The sequence below is a fragment of the Macrotis lagotis genome, chromosome 3 (assembly GCF_037893015.1).
Source record: "Macrotis lagotis isolate mMagLag1 chromosome 3, bilby.v1.9.chrom.fasta, whole genome shotgun sequence".
Classification (NCBI taxonomy): domain Eukaryota; kingdom Metazoa; phylum Chordata; class Mammalia; order Peramelemorphia; family Peramelidae; genus Macrotis; species Macrotis lagotis.
Window position 1 is genome coordinate 227,583,262 of NC_133660.1, and position 22,209 is coordinate 227,605,470.

Here is a 22,209-nt window from a genome sequence, read left to right on the forward strand (position 1 = left end):
TTACTTCAGCTCCCTTGAACCTCCATCTCCAGGACTAAGCCACAGCAAGGGCATGACCAGTTTTCCTGCTTGTTCAATGGGATTATTCCTTTCTGTTTCAGAGAAGCTTTCTTACTTATTAAAGGTTAATAGTGTGTGAATGCTTTATTGACACATTAAAACACATTACATCCTGTACCTACATGCAATAGATAGGAGAGAGGAATGCAGAAATCTCTCCTCCTTCTTGTGAAATTCTGTGAAAACACGAACACAGAAGAGTCCTAGAGCAAAGTTTGACATGCGTAAGAGGAGTTCAAAGTGCTGTGAGTTCTGGTTAGAGAAAGGTGACTTCCTATCAGAAGAAATTTTTTTTAAATGGTTTATTTATTAACAGTAGTTTTCAACAATTAGGGCTTTTTTTTTTTTTAGGTTTTTGTAAGGCAAATGGGTTTAAGTGGCTTGCCCAAGGCCACACAGCTAGGTAATTATTAAGTGTCTGAGACCAGATTTGAACCCAGGTACTCCTGACTCCAGGGCCGGTGCTTTATCCACTGTGCCACCTAGCCACCCCTAGCAATTATTTTTTTGGCAAGGTTTTGAGTTCAGTTTTCTCCCTCCCTACCCACTGCCCCAACAGAAAGCAATCTAATATAGGTCATACATGTATAACCATGCTAAACATAAATCCATATTAATCATACTGTGAAAGAATCAAATCAAAATGGGAAAAATATTATTAGAGAGATAAAAACCACATAATAACTCAGATAACTTTTAAAAATTAAAGATAGTAAGTTTTGGTCTGCATTTATACTCCACAGTTCCTTCTCTGATATGGATGGTATTTTCCAAGTCTTTTAGAATTGTCCTACACTGCTGAAACCCGTGAAGGGATTCAAACAAATTAGCAACCAGTTCTCTGTCCTAATGACTATTTTAAACTTACAAAAAGATATACCTAAAGGTAATTTAATATTTCATTTAATACTCAAAAATAACAATAAAAGATATACACTAAACTAAATTATGTTATATTACTCACAGTAAGCAAACATATCCTTATGGAGTGAAAGCAGCCCCATGACCACAGCAGACAATGTTGAGACCTATGCAGGACCAAAACTCATCCTATCTATTCTAACTCTTTTTTTTCTTCTACTTACATGGCTTCCTAAATGGGTAATAAGATAACCTTTGAAATCTATATTTCTTTTGGATCGTGTCCCAGTTTCTTATTGGTTTCACTGTTCAGGGAACACCAGGCCACACATAATATCTCAGGAGAATGTTGGGTGTAACACAAGAGTGGAAACAAATGACAGTTTGTCACCTTCCGGTTGATCGGCACTTTTTCTCTTTACATTATATGTTTGTTTACTGAAATAACAAAAACAAGGGAATTAAAATGTATTCCATCAAAGGTATAATGAGTTTTAAGAAATGAATAAATTAATATTACAAATATAGTTCCATCAATTTTTTCACCTATGAACAGAATGAACATTACTACTGGCACTTAGAGAACACTTTGTTGAGCTTAATGTTGAGTTTAATGTTCATCTGAACATTAAAAAAAGTGTCAGGAATGTAAATTTGAGGTTTCTATACTGGGTAACTGCCCAGGTGCCCACCTTAGAGAGAACCCTGATCACAAGTGCCATTTTAACAACTGGTTCACTAAACTCAACATAAAATTAGGTATCGGTTCTGCCAAATCAGTGCCAACTGGCTGAATCCCACCACTGACTGAAACGAATAAGTCCATCATGTGTGACTATCATCCAATAGTAGTTGGTTTGTATAATGTTCTAGTTCTGCTCATTTCAGCCATCATCAATTCATTTGCTTTTTTGTTTTTTGCAAAGCAACAGGGTTAAGTGACTTACTCAAGGCTGTGTGTAATTATTGTGTCTGAGCTAGGATTTGAACTCAGATCCCTCTGACTTCAGGGCCAGTGCTCTATCCACTGCACCACCTAGCTGCTCCCCAGCATCAGTTCATGCAACTCTTTCCAGTCTGAAGTTCCATCCCTTATGATTTCTTATAGAACAGTAGTGTTTCATCACATATATATTCCCCAGTCTGTTCAACCATTCCCAAGTGAAGGGCATTCCCTTAATTTCCAATTCTTTGCCACCACGAAAAGACCTTCAGCTGGAAGAGATTAAGGCAAACTTTCCCAAGGGGTTGTCGCCCTGGAGGATGATGGTTAAACTGTCAAAAGGTGAAAATGAAGGGAAAGGGAATTCCAGATACTAGAAATAGCATGAGAAAGGGCAAGGCAATGAGGAGAAATGGGGATTTATTTTTGGAGTAAAGTCAGTTTGGGCTGGAGGGAGAGGTAAACTTTGAAAAGCAGATTTGAGCTAAATTATGGGAGGTTGGGGCAGCTAGGTGGTACAATGGATAAAGCATCGACCCTGGAGTCAGGAGGACTTGAGTTTGAATCTGAACTCAGACACTTAATAATTGTCTAGCTATGTGACCTTGGGCAAGTCACTTAATTCCATTGCTTTAAATAAATAAATTAAAAAAATAAATTGCAGAAGGTTCTGAATGCAAGAAGTTGAGTCTTGTTTTGATTGGAGACTCCATAACTCTCCTTCCCAACCTCTATTTTTACAAAAATGATATTACAATATCATTTATCCATGTCCTCTCACCTGATCGCATTTTCCACCTCTATATCTCAGGTGTGACAGTGAATTCAGTGGAACCAGGGATTGTAAACACAGAAATTATGAAGAATCATAGCTGGTGGCTCCGCTATATCTTCAAGCTCTTGAGTGTCTTTTTTAAGGTGAGAAAATCCTGGAAGGGGTCCTCTGTTCAATATCTCCCATGTTCTCCTTGGGGATCTAAAAGGTGGTAGATCTCTGTAACTTCCCTAGCATTGTTCCTCTCTCTTAGATTCCAGAGTATGTTACAGATTTTGTAAAGGTTCCTAGATTCCTAGAATCATTACTAATATTTAGATAATAATTTCCCCTTTTAAAATATGTAAACAAATCTCTTATAACAATACTTTGTGATCTATGTGTTATTATCCCTGTTTATTTTATAGAAGGCAAACTAATATTCAGAGGAGTAATGTAGTGTTAGTGCTGAGACTAATATCTAGACCTCCCTACTCCAAGACCAGTGTGCTCTTTCTACTATGTATTCAGAGGAATTATCTACTCTCACTCCTACTTCCCCACTTCCCCATTCCCATGCGTTCCTAGATCCCTTGAGGTGGAGGTGAGTCTCACATTTGATCCTTCTTCCTTTGCTGTCACCCAAGTCTGTTGCACAGGGTTCCATTCCGATCCTGTACCTGAGCTTAGCAGAAGAACTGGATGACATTTCAGGAAAATATTTTAATTCCAATTGTAACCTGGTCTTGCCTGCTGAGTCTGCCCGGGACCCTGATGTGGCTTACAGCCTCTGGAAAACCTCAGCCAGACTGACTAACTTAGAGAAAATGACCAAGAAAGAATGATATATCAAAATCCAGGGACGTTTGCTTCCTATTATTTCAACTCTCCTTGTAGTAATCTGATTTGACTTGTGGCTTATCACTTAAATCATCAGAAAGACTTTCAAAGTTATTTTCCCAAATTACGTGATTATTGATTACATTTTTTCTTACTTTATTCTGTCTCAGTTCATAAAGGTCTTTCCAATTACTGCTAAAATTGCTGATTTAATACTTTCTTATTGCACAATATTTCATCAGTTCATTCATTGACCTTTGTTTATTGAGAAATTAAAATTAATTTTATCCTGTTATTAGTTGATTTTATGTTATAATTGATTTTATTCTGAAATAGGCAATACTAAATTTTGTATAACTACCCATCACTTTCTTTGTCTTTAAATTAAGTTTAAATGTTTGATCTTCCCCTCTGTGTGAGTTTAAAAATTCAACTTTCCTGTAAAGCACCTTAAATAAAAGAAACCTATTGTCTTTGTTCCTCCATCTACACCTGCAGGATGTTGTCCTTCTGTGAAATCTGATCAGTTATCTATATATCAACAGTAATTCTTGCAGAATGTAGATAGTCTTCATCAATAAAAATGGAAGGAGGGGCTGTTGCCAGCCTTGCATTCCCAATTTCTAACCAATAATATTGTCCTTCATGATGTTATGGCTCTGTAGCCAATCACATTGTTTTCCCCATATATAATGCTGATTTCTAATTCTGGGATACTCTTCCTTTTGTCTCTAAAGGAGGGCTATCTCCCTCATTCAGTGTCTTAGCTAGCTGAGGAGGCCACGATGCTATTTATTGGAAAATTCTCACTTTATCAATAAATTGATCACACTTGGAACTTTGTACCTCAGTTTACCATGATTTCTATGATAACAGTTTGATCTTAACAGTGGCAATCATAAAGAACCTGGAGGGAAGGAGGTTGGTCCTCAGAGCAAACTCAAAGGGAGACTTCTCAGAATGCTGAAGCAGAATTTTCTTGAGGAAGGGGGGGATTTTCTTCCCAGAGGATTGCACCAGAGAACTTAATCTGAATTCTTTTAAGCCAAGGTAATAATTGCTAATAAAAGTCCTTTAAAGAGGGAAACTCCTTTAAAAGATAAGTCCCCTTGAGGAAATTTTCTTTTATCCTCCAAGGGAGACTTTTGGCTCAGGCCAAGGAGATTGCCAATGAAGTTCCTCTAGGGAAGCAAATGTGTCACAAATAATTATAATTGGCAAGTGACTAGCAGATGGAGTGACTGGAAGACTGGTAGTGAGAGATACTTCCTAAGAGAAGAGTTGGGGAAGCCTTGTTACAAATGAGGATCCACTGTGATCTCCATTGAAAGGAATGAGAGGTGACCCCTCTCTCCTATACCCTTTAGACTAAGTTCAAAATTTGGATCTTCCCCTCTGAGTGAGTTTAAAAATTCAGCTTTAATATAACTTTAAATAACCCTGGTTGTAGCCAAGATGCTAGAGAGAAGTTAAGAAACTCTCTGAGTTTTTTCCCAGTTTCCCAACTTTAAATGAAGCCTATAAACAGACTCTGGAACAATAGAACACACAAAAAGATAAAGGAAATCAATTTTTTTTTTTTTTTGCAAGACCATGGGGTTAAGTGGCTTGTCCAAGGCCACATAGCTAGGTAATTATTAAGTGTCTGACGTCAGATTCGAACTCAGGTACTCCTGACTCCAGGTCCAGTGCTCTATCTACTGCGCAACCTAGCTGCCCCAGGGAATCAATTTTTAACTCAAGACATCTTAGAGGGACATCAGAAAAAGTCAGTTTCCCTTGAGAAAAAGTGGAGCGCAGTCCAGACCTGGCAGGAAACATCGAAGCCATCAAAGGCCAGTAACCTTGACCCCTTGGGTCCTGACTTAGCAGGCCAATGGTACAGCAGGCCATCAGTGAGTGTCCCAGCCCCAGTGGAGAAGCATTCTGCAAGACCCAGAATGCAGGAATGGCGGCACAACAGGCGGGACTGGCTGGATCTATCCTATCCTAGGGAACAAGCCACCAGCACCTGAGGTCCCTTTGCAGAAAGTCAATGACCAGACCCTTGGCCCCCAGAACAAAAAGCTTGGCACTGGGTCCCTTGTGTCCCAGGTATAGTGTTGAACTTTTAAAATGACCAAACTCCTTCACATGTGAAGCCTCAAAGGGGATTATGGGTTGGTTTTAAGTCCAAAAATTTCTCTTGGAAGATCTTGAATCTACCAATCACCTCCTGAAAGAGATTTCAAAGTTCTAAAAACCAAGAAAGAGAGGTAGAAAAAAAATTCAGGAAAGAAATGAGAGTTATACAGGAAAATTATGAAAAATTGGAAAAGGAAGCACAAAAATTGACTGACAAAAACAATACCTTTAAAAGTAGAATTGACCAAATGGAAAAGGAGAAACAAAAACTAACTGAAGAAAATAAATCTTTAAAAATCAGATTGGGGGCACCTAGGTAGTGCAGTGGATAGAGAGCACTGGCCTTATAGCTCAGGAGGACCTGAGTTCAAAATCATACTCAGACTCTTAACACTTCCTAGAAGTGTTACCCTGGGCAAGTCATTTAATCCAATTACCTTACTCTCCCCCCCAAAAAAATAGAATTGGGCAAATGGAAACTAATGACTATAAGACATCAAGAATTCATCAAACAAAATCAAAAGACTGGAAAAATAGAAGAAATGAAAAGAATCACAGGAAAAAACAATCAAGCTGAAAAATAGGTTCAGGAGTAATAATAATTTAAGAATAATTGGACTAACAATGTAAAGACTGGCAAATTACCTTCTGTGGGGGTGGGGGAGGGAAGTAAGATTAGGGAAAAAATTATAAAACTCAAAATAAATAAAGTCTTTAAAAAAAGAATAATTGGACTAGCTGATTAAAAAAAAAGCTCCCAGACAATATTTTTCAGGAAGTTATCAAGGAAAACTGCCTTACTATCCTAGAATGAGAGGGTAAAAATAGCCTTACTATCCTAGAATAAAAATAGTCCTTGAAAGAATCCACCAAAAACCTCAAGGAATATTAAATCCTAAAATTATCAGCTAAAGGAGAGAATTCTGCAAGTAGCCAAAAAGAAACAATTCAAATATTGTGAAGCAATAAGAGCAAGTATATGTAGACAGCAGTACAGTAGAGTCATTCTTAACTTGCATTTCTTATTACACATCAGATCAGCTGAGAGGAAGAACAGATAGGAAAGAACAAGTCAACCCTGGTTACCATTTCTTTACAGTATATTGTTTTAATATTTGTCTTTGTGCTGTTAAATCACATGTTAAAGTGATTCATAATTGATTTTGTCTTCCTCTTTTGAGTTAGAGACCTCAAGATTGAAGAAAGAAAGGCATTCCATGGATCTTGACATGAATGGGGAAATAAAAAAAGTAATTTTGGTAATTTCTGAGTGTAAAGTTACCAAGGACATGAGCCTGTAAATTGTGTGGGGAATGGTGATATTGGCTCTGAGTGGCATCACATCTGGCTTGGTCTAGCACCCTGCTCAGAACTTGCTTCATACATATCAGGAAGATGAGGCTCAGAGGTGAGAAACGCCTTACTAGCCTTATGCTTCTATACCATGATGCTGTTTTACAGTCTTTCTGTCAAGAAATAGGACAGGAACAATCAATCAATCTTCATTCTCTCTGTGGTCAGATCAATTGAGCTTGGCCAATTCATTTCAAATTTTGCTTTGATCAAAGTCCTAGGGATCTCTGGGAAGGCTTCATCTTCTGTTTTATAGTACTGTGATCATATCAAGTATTTGTGACAAAAAAAATTAGAATGGAAAATTTGTCATATAAGATCCAGGAGAAATATATATTAAAGACAAATTATAAACTTACCAAAACTGGGTTGTCTGCTTCCAGGAACCATCACTTTCCCTGGTTTTCTATCAAACATAGACTATCTCCCTTCTCAGTCCCAGGATTTCAGATGACTCCATACTTAAAGTAGTAAACAACTCATGATCCACTGTAACATTAATCTATCCAGTCACCCCTCCTGAGTGTATAAAACCCTTGCAATCTAGTGCAGCAAAGTGTTCTGGCTTGCAACCCCCTGGACTGAATTGTAATTGTTTTTCTTTCTATGTATAAATTTGGTTTATTTTCAGTAGGTAGGCTCAGATGCAGGAAAGTAAAGAACCCCACTGTCCAGGTGGCGGTCCGTTAGAATAGCCTGTGTTCCCACACCCCACTGTGGGAAAGAATTGAGCTCGACTTCCACAAGGGTGAGAAAAGGTATGGCCAGAATCTCAAAGATGTCTGTGAGGATAAAACATTCAGGATGTTTGGTCTTTGTGGAAACCCAAGAGGTATCACCTGTTTACTGGAAGGAGAGAGACAAAAGGAAAGATGATTATTATTGTACTTTGCACCTGTTCAAGGAGGTAGTTGTTTGTGCTCACTAGGATGGAGGAAAATGTATGGAGGTGATTGTATCAATTAGATTATGACCCCACCAGTGATTGGCACAAAGGGGGAGGAACAAGACTTTCAAACTACATATAAGACCCAGATTTGTTGTGATTCAGGGCCCCCTTTCCTTAAGAGAGTTGGTCCTTTTGTTAAGATATCTTAATAAAAATAATTTTAATCACTCTAGATTAAATATTTATGAGCCATTTATAACATCCACCATCACATATTTCCAGAAGCAGGATCAGCAAGCTTCCATGTGGATATGATTCCAAAGATCATGTAAAACACATTGCATAGGCTGTAAGGGTTAGAGTCTCATTGACTAGTACACACACACACACACACAGACACACACAGACTTCAAAGGAACAAGGACCATTGCTAAGGGAAGAGTTAGAGACCTGAGGACATAAGAGAAGCTATCTTCATCTCCATCCCCACCCTGTCTCTTCCTGTTAATATTTCTGACATAATGGCAACTTTTGACAGCATGTTTAAGATTTCCCCAAATTATTTGTATACTTTGAAGAGGAAAATGTCATGAGGAGCCAGTTTAACTGAGAGCAGATTGCTCAGTTTTTCAGAGTACCTCTTAGACACTGGCAAATGATACAAATTAGGGCTTGATATATTGTCTTTCAATTCATTAAATGTCCATTTTAAAATTCTGGATTATGCTTAAGTTTGTCATAATTTCAAATCTTTTGCTCTATAAAATATAGTGTTCTAAGGCCTATGTATGGTCTTTCAACACAGAAGCTTCTAGGTTTTATGTAATCCTGATTATAGTTCCTTGACAGTTATTTTTTTTTATTGTTTTCTCCTTAACGAGAGAGAGCTTTGAAATTACAGCTGTTCTAGACATCCCTTGATAGTGCAATGTCCTTCAAACTTCTGTTCAGTTAACAGATACCCATACCATTTATTTGGTGAAAATTTTTAAGACTGAGACTGCCAGGCAATTTGGCTGTCCACAGGGGTTTTTGTTTATTGATTAGGTGATGTCACCTAGGAAGTATTTGTACTTCATAATGGCCAAGTATTCTTGCCATCCTCTCCTACCACCATTCCCCCTAGGTTTTTCTGTGGTCTTCTCATGTTGTCTTAGGAGAACAAATGCTTTACCCTTGACTTTTGTTTATTATTGCTACATTCAATTTTGAGTTAAATTTATGTCTTTTTTTATGGAGGAAATTTGGAGATCCTAAAGCTATTCCACCTATTCTACCATCTTCCTTGATTTTTTCAATTTGAGTATTTATAATACTCAAAATAACTAATTCACAGTTGTTCTTTGAATAATATTGCTGTTACTGTATACAATATTTTCATCATTCTGTTCATTTCATTTATTATTTCCTGCAAGTCTTTCCATGGTTTTTCTAAAATCAATCTGCTCATCATGTCTTATAGTAGAGTTCCCAATCATATAGCACAACTTGTTTGGTCATTCCCTAGTTGATGGGCATCCTTTCAATTTCCTGTTCTTTGCCAATGCAAGGAAAGCTACTATAAATATTTGAGACTATATAGATTTCCCCCTCATTTTCCCTGATCATCTTGGGAAACAGCCCTAGTGATGATATAACTTGGGTTCTTTCTTAGGGTTTGGTTATAGGGGTCAACTGGCATTATGCTTGGGATCAAACTCACACTTCAGGGAAATTCTTATGCAGTTTTCCTGAATTTTTCCCACTAGTACTTCCTAAGTACAAACAATTTCTTAACATTTCCAATGGCTCAAAGAATGTAGGAATCCATCATGGGTCAGCTCAAATAGTTGGACAAGACTTGAAGATCGTCAAAGGATATGAACAGGAAGTTTTTAAATGAGGAAATTAAAGCCATCTATAGTTTAAATGAAAAAAAAAATTCTCAAATCACTACTAATTAGAGAAAGGCAATGTAAAACAATTCTGAGGTACCACTTCACACCTATCAGATAGATTAAAATGACAATCTTGGATTTTGACAAGAGGGAGGATGGATGAAATGTGTTATATCTACAATCACATAATTTTCAGTCCAGGAAAGCAGCTCACAGAAAAGTGTTGGGTATGGTAAGCATTAAGTAGGGCTTCAACATAGCACCTAGGTGGCACAGTGGAGAGAGCACAGGCCCTGGAGTCAGGAGGACCTGAGTACCTGAGAACACTTAATAATTTCTTAGCTATTTGAAGGGGTGGTGAGAGAACTCTGCTACAGCCGAGTGAGCATGGAGCGCTGGCCTCAGAGCTGGCCTCTGTGATGAGAACCTGTAGTGGGAATCAGTGGAGCCACCCAGCATGTCCAGAGCTCCTAGATCACAGATGGTAAGGGGGCTGGGGGAGATTGCAGAGGTGTCTCTGCTCTCCCTGGGACAGGACTCAGCTGTTTGCCCACACTCAGATCCAGGTTGTAGTTTGGGCTCTCATACCACCATAACCAAGAAAGGACCATCCTCACAGCTTCAGGGCAGAGGGGAGGACCTGTGGTCATCCACATCCCAGAGCACAGGCAAGAGAATAGTCAGAGCCTCTCATCAAACCTTGGAGGAATTAAGATTCCTGTGGGGTGTCCCCCAAACCTCCCAAAGCCTTGGAAGTGTGGTAAATTAGTCATAAGTTGAGGAAATGAGCAAACAAAAGAAAAAGAAGACTCTGACCATAGAAAATTACTTTGGTTCCATGGAGGATCAAAATACACACTCAGAAGATGACAAAGTCAAAGCTTCTGTATCCAAAGGCTCAAGAGAAATAGAAAATGGGCTCAGGCAATAGAAGATCTCAAAAAAGGACTTTTAAAAACAATTAAGGGAGGTAGAGGAAAAATTGGGAGCAGAAATGAGAGTGATGCAGACAAATCATGAAAACCAAGTCAGCAACTTGGTAAAAGAAATACAAAAAAATATTGAAGAAAATAACATGTTAAAAACTAGTTTAAGCCAAATGGAAGAAAAGCAGCCCAAAAGGCAAATGAGGAGAAGAATGCCTTGAAAATCAGAATTGGCAAGCAGGAAAAGGAGATAAAAAAGTTCCCTGAAGAAAATAACTTCTTCAAATGTAGAATGGAACAAAAGGATGCTGATGACTTTGCAAGAAATGAAGAAATGATAATACAATACTAAAAGAACCAAAAATTAGAAGAAATTGTGAAATATCAGCTGGAAAAACAACTGACCTTGAAAACAGATCAGAAGAGATAATTTTAAAATTATTGGGCTACCTTAAATTCACCACCAGAAAAAAAGCCTAGACTTCATTTTTCAAGAAATAATAGAGCAAAATTGCCCTGAGATCCTAGAAGCAGAGGGTAAAAAAAGAAATTGAGGGAATTCACCAATCACACCTCCTGAAAGGAATCCCAAAAGAAAAACTCCCAGGAATATTATAGTCAAATTCCAAAACTCTCAAGACAAAGGGAAAATACTTCAAGTTGTCAGAAAAAAATAATTCAACTACTATAGTTCTATAGTCAGAATTACACAGGATTTAGTAGTTCCTACATTAAGGGCTCATAGGGCTTGGAATATGATATTCTGGAAGACAAAAGGGCTTGGATTACAACTGAAAATCAACTACCCAGCAAAACTGAACATCCTGGGGCACAGTGGATAGAGCACCAGCCCTAGAGTCAGGAGTACCTGAGTTCAAATCTGGCCTCAGACACTTAATAATTATCTAGCTTTGTGGCCTTGGGCAAGCCACTTAACCCCATTTGCCTTGCAAAATCCTAAAAATAAACAAACAAACAAAACTGAACATCTTTCAGGAGAAAAAATGAACTTTCAGTGAAACAGGGGACTTTCAAACTTTCCTATTGAAATAATCAGAGCTGAACAGAAAGGGTTTTTTTTAGGCTTTTTTTTCAAGGCAAATGGGGTTAAGTGGCTTGCCCAAGACCACACAGCTAGGTAATTATTAAGTGTCTGAGACCGGATTTGAACCCAGGTACTCCTGGCTCCAAGGCCCACTACACCACCTAGCTGCCCTTGCTGAGCAGAAAGTTTGATCTTCAAGTACAGAACTCAGGTGAAGCATAGAGGGGGTGGACAAGAAAGACTATGAGGCTACCTGTTAAAATGCTTAACTCAATGATTTTCAAGTATGTTGGTCTCAGGACCCTTTTATAGTCTTAGAAATTATTGAAGTTTTATTTATGTTGATTGTATATATTAGTATTTATCATATTAACAATTAAAACATAAAAAATTTAAAAATGTTTTTATTCAATTAAAATAATAAATTCATTACATGTTAACATCATAAAATATTTTATTGAAAACTACCTATATTTTCCAAAATAAAAAAATTAAAAGAAGAATGGCATTAAAGAACTAGAAACTGAAGAAATATCCAACTGGGGGATGGCTGAATAAGTTATGGTATTTATAAATGTGATGGAATATTATTTTGCTGTAAGAAATGATAAAGGGAATGGTTTCAGAAAAACATGGAAAGACTTGCATGAATTGATACAAAATGAAGGGGGCAGAACCAGGAGAACAATCTACATAGTAAAAGCAATATTGTAAAGATGATCAACTGTAAAAGCCTTAGGAACATGGTTCAATACAATGATCTTCCACAATTCCAAAAGAAATATGTTACTTACCTCCAGATGGAGAACTACAGATTTGTTCCCAATGGGATTTGGGGTCACTAGACAAGCATAGGAATTTGGGGGCCACTGAAAAGGCAAATGAATTCCCACACTTTCTTTGGAATGTTAAAATTGCTCGGGAGTTTATTAGGAAATATAGCAAAGTAAACATTAAAAACTTTTCCTCTGGAAGAGTCAATAAGCACTTAAGACAGAATGAATAACAAAAGCCTAGATGTAGTACTTCTGGCCTAGATGGCAGAGAGAAGACAGGCCCTTTGCTAAGGTCACTTGATCTTCCCTCACTTATAATATGAAACAAACCTCTTAATAGAAATCCAATCAACAAAACCCAGAAAGCAAAGCTAGGAGAAGAACACCTCCCTCAAGGTCTGTGTTTGGGGATTGTGTGAGACAGGTACAGAGAGCAGAGAGCCAGCAGGGGAAGGGTGAGAGCCAGAGGCATTGGGAGGTGTGATCTGAGAAAAAAATGGAGAGTGGTGGCTTGGCTGTGGGATTGATGGTCTGGGGCTTACTGGAAGGGCTGGAGGATGAGTTCCAGCCTCTAGCACCCCCTACTGGCTTGCCCACTTGGACTTACTAAACCCAGTGAGTAAAGCTTCTAAGGATCCCAACACCAAACCTCTGTGAACCAACCCCTCCCCCAATACAAGCTCTTAGGAAAAGGAAGAAAGGCCAGCAAAAAGGAGGGTCCATAGAAAAATTCCTAGAAGGAAAAGACCCTAACTCAGAGAGACCTAGGACCTCTGAGGAGAATATGATTTGGTCCAGCACAGAAAGATTTCCTTGAAGAAATCAGGAAGGAACTTAAAAATCAATTGGAAAATTTGGGAAAAGAAACCCAAGAGAAGGTTAACACCTTACAACAAGAAAACAAATCCTTGGAAAATACAATTGAACAGATGCAAAAAGAAAATAATTCTCTCAAAAACTCAATTGGTCAAATGGAAAACTTTTTTTTTAGGTTTTTGCAGGGCAATGGGGTTAAGTGGCTTGCCCAAGACCACACAGCTAGGTAATTATTAAGTGTCTGAGGCTGGATTTGAATTCAGGTACTCCTGACTCCAGGGCCGGTGCTCTATTCATTGTGCCACCTAGCTGCCCCGAAAACTCTTACAAAAATAGAATTGACCAACTGGAAAAGGAATCGCAAAAGGTAAATGAAGACAATTCTTATCTAAAAAAAAAAAGAATGGGGTTTGTGGAAATCAATGACTTCCTGAGACAAGAAGAATCAGTTAAACAAAACCAAAAAATTGAAAAAATAGAACAAGATGTAAAACTACCTCATCAGCAAAACCACTCACCTTGAGAATAGATCAAGGACAGATAACCTAAGAATTATTGATCTTCCTGAAAACATTGAAGAGACAAAAAGCCTGGACTTAATATTACAGGATTTAGTAATGGAAAACTGCCCTGATATCATGGAACCAGAGGGAAAAATAGTTATTGGAGGAATACATCAATCTTGTCTGGAAAGGGCTGCTAAAATGAAAACACCAAGGAATATTGTGGTCAAATTCCAGAACTAACAGATAAAAGAGAAAACCCTGCAAGCAACCAGAAATAAACAATTTAGATTCAAAGGAGCCACAATTAAGGATTACACAGGACCTGGCTGCATCAACATTAAAGGATCAAAGGGCCTGGAATGCAATATTCCAAAAAAGGAAGGGAGCTTGGAATGCAGCGAAGAATTCATCATCTGGTAAAACTGAGCCTTCTCTTTCAGGGCAAAAGATGGACATTTAATGAAATAGGAGACTTCCAACTTTTCCTGATGAGAAGACCAGAGCTTAATAGAAAATTTGGACTTCAAGCAGAAGACCTAAAAGACACATGAAAAGGTTAAAAGGGGGGGGGGGTAAAAAAAAAGAAAAAAACCCATTATCCAATAAGATGAAACTGGCTATATCCCTACATGGGAGAAAGACTCTAATAGCTCTCAGTAATTGTAATTCTATTAGAGAGACTATACATAGCCAGAAGTGATGGACACTTATGACCTTTCTGTGACTCAGATAGAATGATTTAAAAACAATACCTCCTTAAAAAGAGGGACAGTAAAGAGACAGGAGGATGGAAGAGGCTGAATGGGGAAAATCTCATTACATTAAGAGGTACAAAGGACTTATGGCAATAGAAGGGAAGAAGGGAGGTGGTGAGAACTGCCTGAATCTTACTCTCATCAGATTGGCTTAAAATTAACATACATACACTCAGTTAAGAAATTTATCTTACCTTTAAAGTGTTAAAAGGGGAAAAGGGGAAAAGGGGAGGGGGAGGAAAAGGAAAACAAACAGACAGAAGAGAAGGAAGAAGGGGCAAAGGGAAAGGGGGGAAAAGGACAGGGGGATTGGATATAGGAGGGCAAACACACTGAAGGTGGTGGTATTCAGAAACAAAATACAGGGGAATATGGATAAAGGGGGAAAAGGGGGGAAAATACAAATAGAGGGAAGATAACATGGAGGGCAATAAAGAGTTAGTAATTGTAACTTTGAATATGAATGGGATGAACTCTCTTTTAAAACTTAAGTGAATGGCAAGTGGTTTAACAACCAGAATTCTACAATATGCTGCTTATAAGAAACTCATCTGAAACAGAGAGATACATAGAGAGCAAAGGCAGAAGGTTGGAGCAAAATATATTTTGCTTCAGCTAAAGTGAAAAAAACAGAGGTAGCAATCCTTATCTCAGACAAAGCAGCTACAAAAATAGATATCACTTTTTTTTAGGTTTTTGCTAGGCAATGGGGTTAAGTGGCTTGCCCAAGGTCACACAGCTAGGTAATTATTAAGCGTCTGAGGCCGGATTTGAACTCAAGTACTCCTTACTCAGGGTGGGTGCTCTATCCACTGTGCCACCTGGCTGCCCCCCAAAAATAGATATCACTAAAAGAGATAAGGAAGGAGACTACATTCTCCTAAAAGGTATCATAGACAATAAAGTAATTTCAATACTAAATATGTATGCACCCAATGATATACGGCTGTCCCCCCAAAATAGATATCACTAAAAGAGATAAGGAAGGAGACTACATTCTCCTAAAAGGTATCATAGACAATAAGGTAATTTCAATACTAAATATGTATGCACCTAATGATATAGCATCCAAATTCTTAGAAGAGAAGTTATAGGAAAGACATAGGCAGCAAAACTCTACTAGTGGGAGACCTCAGCCTCCTGCTCTCAGATTTAGATAAATCTAATCATAAAATAAACAAGAAGAAAGTTAAGGAGGTAAATAGATTGTTAGTAAACCTAGACATGATAGACCTATGGAGGAAATTGAATGGGGATAGAAAGGAATATACTTTCTTTTCTGTAATACATGGCACTTACACAAATATTGACCATGTACTAGGGCATAAAAACCCAACTATCAATTGCAGAAAGGCAGAAATAGTGAATACATGTATCTCAGATCATAATGCAATAAAAATCACATGCAATATTGGGCCAGAGAGATATAGACTCAAAACTAATTGGAAAATAAATACTTCATTTTAAAGAATAAGTGGATCAAACAACACATTATAGAAAGAATTATTTTATCCTAGATAATGACAACAATGAAACAACATACCCAAACCTATAGGAAACATTCAAGGCAGCTCTCAGGGGATATATTATATCTTTAAATGCTTATATGAATAAATTAGAGAAAAAGGAAATCAGTGAACTAAATATGCAACTAAAAAAAATTAGAGAAAGAACAAATTAAACCCCCCCAATTAAATACCAAATTAGAAATTCTAAAACTTAAAGGAGAAATTAATAAAAATTGAAAGAATGAAAACTATTGAACTAATAAATAAAACCAAGAGCTGGTTTTATGAAAAAATCAATAAAATTGATAAACCTCTGGTCAATTTGATTAAAAAAAAGAAAGAAGAAAACCAAATTGCTCGTATCTTAAATGAAAAAGATGAACTCACCATCAATGAGGAGGAAATTAAAGTAATAATTCAGAATTATTTTGCCTAACTCTATGCCAATAAATTTGATAATCTAGGTGAAATGGATGAATATTTACAAAAATATAAGTTGCCCAGGTTAAATGAATTGGAAATTAAATACCTAAATAACCCTATCTCAGCAAAAGAAATTCAACAAGCCATTATGGAACTCTCTAGGAAAAAAATCTCCAGGACCAGATGGATTTACAAGTGAATTCTATCAAACATTTAAGAAACAACTGGTTCCAATCCTATATAAACTAGGTGAAGACAGACCTCTGCCTTACTCTTTCTATGACACCAATATGATGCTGATACCTAAACCAGGAAGAGTTAAAACAGAAACTAAACTATAGACCTATCTCCCTGATGATATAGGTGCAAAAATCTTAAATAAAATCTTAGCAAAACAATACAAGAAGTTAACACGAGGATAATATATTATGACCAAGTAGGATTTATCCCAGGAATGTTGGGTTGGTACAATGTTAGGAAAAAGTCAGTATAATTAATTATATCAATAACAAACCTATCAGAAATCATATGATTATATCAATCGATGCTGAAAAAGCTTTTGCCAAAATACAGCACCCATTCCTACTAAAATACTAGAGAACATAGAAATAAATGAATTTTCCTTAGAATAATAAGCAGTATCTATCTGAAACCATCAACAAGCATTATATGCAATGGGGATAGGCTAGAGACATTCCCAATAAGATCAGGGGTGAAACAAAGATGCCCATTATCACCACTACTCTTCAATATTGTATTAGAAATGTTAGCTTCAGCAATAAGAGAAGAAAAAGAAATTGAAGGATTTAGAAATGGGAAGGAAGAAACAAAACTCACTTTTTGCAGATGACATGAAGGGATACCTAGAGAATCCTAAAAAAATCATCTAAAAAACTACTAGAAACAATTAGCAAAGTCACAGGATATAAAATATACCCTCAAAAATCCTCAGCATTTCTATATATATTACTAGCAAGATATAACAGCAAGAGTTAGAAAGAGAAATCCCATTCAAAGTAACTTTAGACAATATAAAATGCCTGGGAATCTACTTGCCAAGGCAGACTCAGAAACTTTCTGAAAACAATTACAAAACACTTCTCACAAAAATAAAATCAGATTTAAATAACTAGGCAAATATCAACTACTCATGGATAGGCTGAGCAAATATAATAAAAATGACAATTCTACCAAAATTAAACTACTTGTTTAGTGTCCTAGTAATCAAAATTCCAAAAAAATATTTTAATGGGTTAGAAAAAATGTATGTAAATTCATATGGAGAAATAAAAAGTCAAGAATCTCCAGGGATTTAATGGGGGGAAAAAGTGCAAAAGAAGGTAGCTTAGCCCTACCAGATCTAAAATTATATTATAAAGCATCAGTCATCAAAACTGTCTGGTATTGGCTAAGAAATAAAGTGGTGGACCAGTGGAATAGACTAGGTTCTATAGAAGGAAACGATTATAGAAATCTGCTGCTTGATAAACCCAAAGAGTCCAGCCATTGGGCTAAAAACTCTCTCTCTGATAAAAGCTGTTGGGAAAATTGGAAGTTAGTATGGCAGAAATGTGGATTAGACCAATACCTCACAGCCTATACCAAGACAGGATCTAAATGGATACAGGATCTAGACAAAAAAAAAACAATATTATAAGCAAACTAGGAGATCAAGGAATAGTTTACCTGTGAGATCTATGGAAAGGGAAGCAGTTTATGACCAAGGAAGAGATGGAGAACATCATTAAAAATAAACTAGACAATTTTGATTTCATTAAATTAAAGTTTTTTGCACAGATAAAACCACTGTAACCAAGATCAAAAGAAATATAATAAATTGGGAAACAATTTTTATGGCTAGTGTTTTTGTGAAAAGACTCATTTCTAAAATGTACAGAGAACTGAGTCAAATTTAAAAAAAAGACAAGTCATTCCCCAATTGACAAATGGTCAAAGGATATGCAAAGGCAATTCACAGATGAGGAAATCAAAGTGATCCTTAGTCATATGAAAATTTGCTCTAAATCACTAATTATTACAGAAATGCAAATTAAAGCATCTCTGAGGTACCACCTCACACCTCTCAGACTGGCCAATATGACCAGAAAAGACAATGATCAATTTTGGAAGGGATGTGGGAAATCTGGGACTAATACATTGTTGGTAGAGTTGTGAACTCATCCAACCTTTCTGAAGAGCTATTTGGAATTATGCCCCAAAGGCAGTAAAAATGTGCACACCCTTTGATCCAGCAATACCACTACTGGGTTTACACCATGAAGAAATGATGAAAAGGGTAAAACATCACTTGTACAAAAATATTCATAGCAGGTCTGTTAGTGGTGGCAAAGAATTGGAAATTGAGTGAATGTTCGTCAATTGGGGAAAGGCTTAGCAAACTGTGATATATATATATATATATATATATATATATATATATATATATGTATGTATATGTCATGGAACACTATTGTTCTATTAGAAACCAGGAGGGATGAGAATTGATTTTGCATGAACTAATGCTGAGTGAGATGAGCAGAACCAGAAGAACATTGTACACCCTAACAGCAACATGGGAGTGATCATCAACCTTAATGGATTTGCTCATTCCAACAGGGCAACAATCAGGCACAATTTTGGGGTATCTGCAATGGTGAATGCTATCTGTATCCTGAAAAAAGAATTGCAGAGTTTGAACAAAGACCGAAGATTATTACCTTTAATTAAAAAAAAGTTATATTATGTAATTTTTCTATATCTCATACTTTATGTTTCTTCCTTCACATTCAACTTAGATCAATGTTATACCATGGAAACAATGCAAAGAGTAACAGACTGCCTTCTGTGGGGGATGGGGGAGGGAAACAAGATTAGGGGAAAAATTGTAAAATTCAAAATAAATAAAATCTTTCTAAGAAAAGAAAGCCTAGATATAGTTTCCTGGTAGGCTTCCAGTGGGAGATAGATAAGGAGGGACAGAGTAAGGAACAGTAGAACAGAGTTGACTGGGTGGTGGGCTAACTGGGCCAGGTAGGCAGACCAGCCCTAAGCAGAAGTTCAGCTCAGGTTTTATAACCTTGACCCTTATGTGGGGATTGAGGGCAAAAAGGGAAATCCCTCCCCCCACTTCTGTGACCTGAACCTGGTGGCTGGGGGGTTGGGAATGAGGAGACAGAATAAAAATTTTACATTAAACAATACAACAAGTTGGCAACAAGATGGCACCTCCAGCTCCAGGTCTGGACCCGTGCCCCCCTCCCCCCAGTCCCAGGGAGGTGGACAAGCTCTTCAACATGAAGAATGACTTCTACATCAGCAGCTACCAACAATGCATCAATGAGGCACAGCATGTCAAGCTTTCTAGTCCAGAAAAAGAAGTGGAAAGAGATGTCTTTTCATACCAAGTTTATCTCAAACAGAGACAGTATGGCATGGTACTGGATGAGATCAAAACCAACTCCTCCTCAGAGCTCCAGGCCATCTGAATGTTTACAGAGTATTTTTCCAGTGAAAAGTCCAAGATATGCAATTGTTGCAGACCTGGATTGAAAGATAGCCAAAAATGTCAATGTAACTAATACGACCTTGTGAGGGGGAGAGCCTGGCTTGCATGGCCATGATTGTGTAAATCCTCTGGAAGCTGGAGAGATTGGACTTGGCCCACAAGGAGCTAAAAAAGATGCAGGAGCAAGATAAGGACACCACTCTGACACAGCTGGCCATTGCCTGAGTCAATCTGGCTATGATTGGTGAGAAGCTGTAATATGCCTTTTACATCTTCTAAGAGATGACTGATAACTGCTCCTCCACCCTACCAAGCTGCCCACTACATGGCCCAGGGCAAATGGGAGGATGCCGAGGGAGTTCTCCAAGAGGCACTTGACAAGGATAGCAGTCACCCAGAGACCCTCATCAAGGTCACTGTCTTGACCCAGCATCTGGGGAAACCCCCTGAGATCACAAATTGATACTTGTTACAACTGAAAGATGCCTATGGATCCTACCCCTTCATCAAAGAATATCAGAGCAAGGAAAATGACTTTGACTGGTTGACTCTGAAGTATGCTCCAAGTGCATGAGAAGGCCCCTGGGGGGTCTGTGAAGATGAAGGAAACCTCACCCTGGTCTGCCCCTCTCCCCAAAGCAAAGCCTTCATCTCTCCCTGCTGGATCATTACTTTGGGGTTCAGTGGGTGCCTTGTGTTGGCTTCTTGCCCTAAGTTCCTCCTGAGGACTCTGGCCAGTTCCTACTCACAGGACCTTTTTCAATAAAGGCTCTTTAATAAAGGAAAAAAACCAATGAAACATTGGAAGTCAATTTACATCTCAAATGTGAGGAACTTCCACCCAATTAGCAAGATTTAACAGCATTTAAGATTACATAATTTTTGTTTCTGCTACATCTATAATTCTCTCATAATTCTCTGCATCATATTAAGAATGCAAATTGAAGCATTTCTTTTAAAATTATTTATTTTTACTAGTTTACATTCCAAATTTTCTCTTCCTTCAGTCCTTCCCCTACTCATTAAGAAGGAAAGCAATATATCTATGTATCTTTATATATATATATCTTTTCAGAATATAGTTTGCATGACTTCATATATTTAAGAAATATTATATTTCTTGCCTTCTCAGTGTTTGAGGAGGGTTACAACAGAGAGAATTTGGAACTGAAAATAAAAATTTAAAAGACAAATGGCACTATTTACATATTTTTGTAAATCTCTTTAGTGTTTAGCTTGTTAAAAGAGTGCTAAATCCTCATATCAACTTCTGCATCTAATCTGCTGTGATATGTTGGTTTGATTTTATGAATATGAAGAAAATCAAGTATATGAAGGGTATATGAAGAAAGTGTGGATGTGAAATAATGAAGTTTTTAATGAAAGTATGTGTGGTAATGAGTATAGAAGAAAATCTAGCCTTGTGGAGATATGTTGGAAAAGATAGCAATACTTTAATAGGCAAATAACATCTCAATATTGTTATTGAATGTAACAAAGTCTGAGATTTCTTCAGTAGACTATTATAGATTAGAAATAGTTGAGCTATGTATGTTATGTCTCTTCTGCCCCTCCTCCCCTGACAAGCAACTTGTTACCTTGACCCTAATGTAAAGAGTAAGCTGACCCTGCCTTATCGGGGTTGAAGTCCAGATGGTTCTATATTCCTTGTCCTGGAGAGGGAGAATGGTCTGTTTGGATTATATGCTTTTTTTTTAAGGTTTTTGCAAGGCAAGTGGGGTTAAGTGGCTTGCCCAAGGCCACACAGCTAGGTCATTAAGTGTCTGAGACTGGATTTGAACCCAGGTACTCCTGACTCCAGGGCCGGTGCTTTATCCACTGCGCCACCTAGCCGCCCCTAGATGCGTTTTCTTTAGAGTAATTTATAAGCCTAGATTGTCAAAATCACCTTCCTCACTAAAGAGGAGGGGTGGGTGGGGGATCGAGTTAGGATAAATAGATTTTGGATTTCTTGCTCTAGTACCTCTCTCTCAGAGGGAGGGGTCCGACTCTCCAGAACTGAATAAAACTTTTCTCTTCATACCTTGAAAAACCTCCGAATTTTATTTAAGTGGGTAGACTCAGCTCACACACATTATGAAAATAGTTTTGACCTTCTTGGACCCCTGCAAGTATTGTGGGGAGTCCCATTTGTTCTTTGTGCCCTTCTTGAGAGCTGATCTTTTGTTTCCTGAGGGTTTACTTTGTTGCAAGTCTATCTAGCTTTTCAACGGACTGCAGTATTAGA

General features: G+C 37.5%; 1 protein-coding gene and 1 pseudogene across 2 annotated transcripts in view; both read left to right on the forward strand.

The window, feature by feature from the left end:
• LOC141518218 (retinol dehydrogenase 12-like) overlaps positions 1-8,557 on the forward strand; it is a 34,055-nt gene extending 25,498 nt beyond the window's left edge. Inside the window, exons 5-6 of one of the 2 annotated variants that reach the window (XM_074230035.1) lie at positions 2,676-2,782; positions 3,266-8,556. In XM_074230035.1, the coding sequence (XP_074086136.1) occupies positions 2,676-2,782; positions 3,266-3,463 (305 nt within the window). In that variant the 3' untranslated portion in view covers positions 3,464-8,556. Of the gene's footprint in view, positions 1-2,675; positions 2,783-3,265 lie in introns of both variants that reach the window. The other variant, XM_074230034.1, reaches the window with a different exon arrangement.
• Positions 8,558-19,674: 11,117 nt separating this feature from the next.
• On the forward strand, positions 19,675-20,535 carry LOC141516440 (coatomer subunit epsilon pseudogene; annotated as a pseudogene).
• Positions 20,536-22,209: the final 1,674 nt, after the last annotated feature.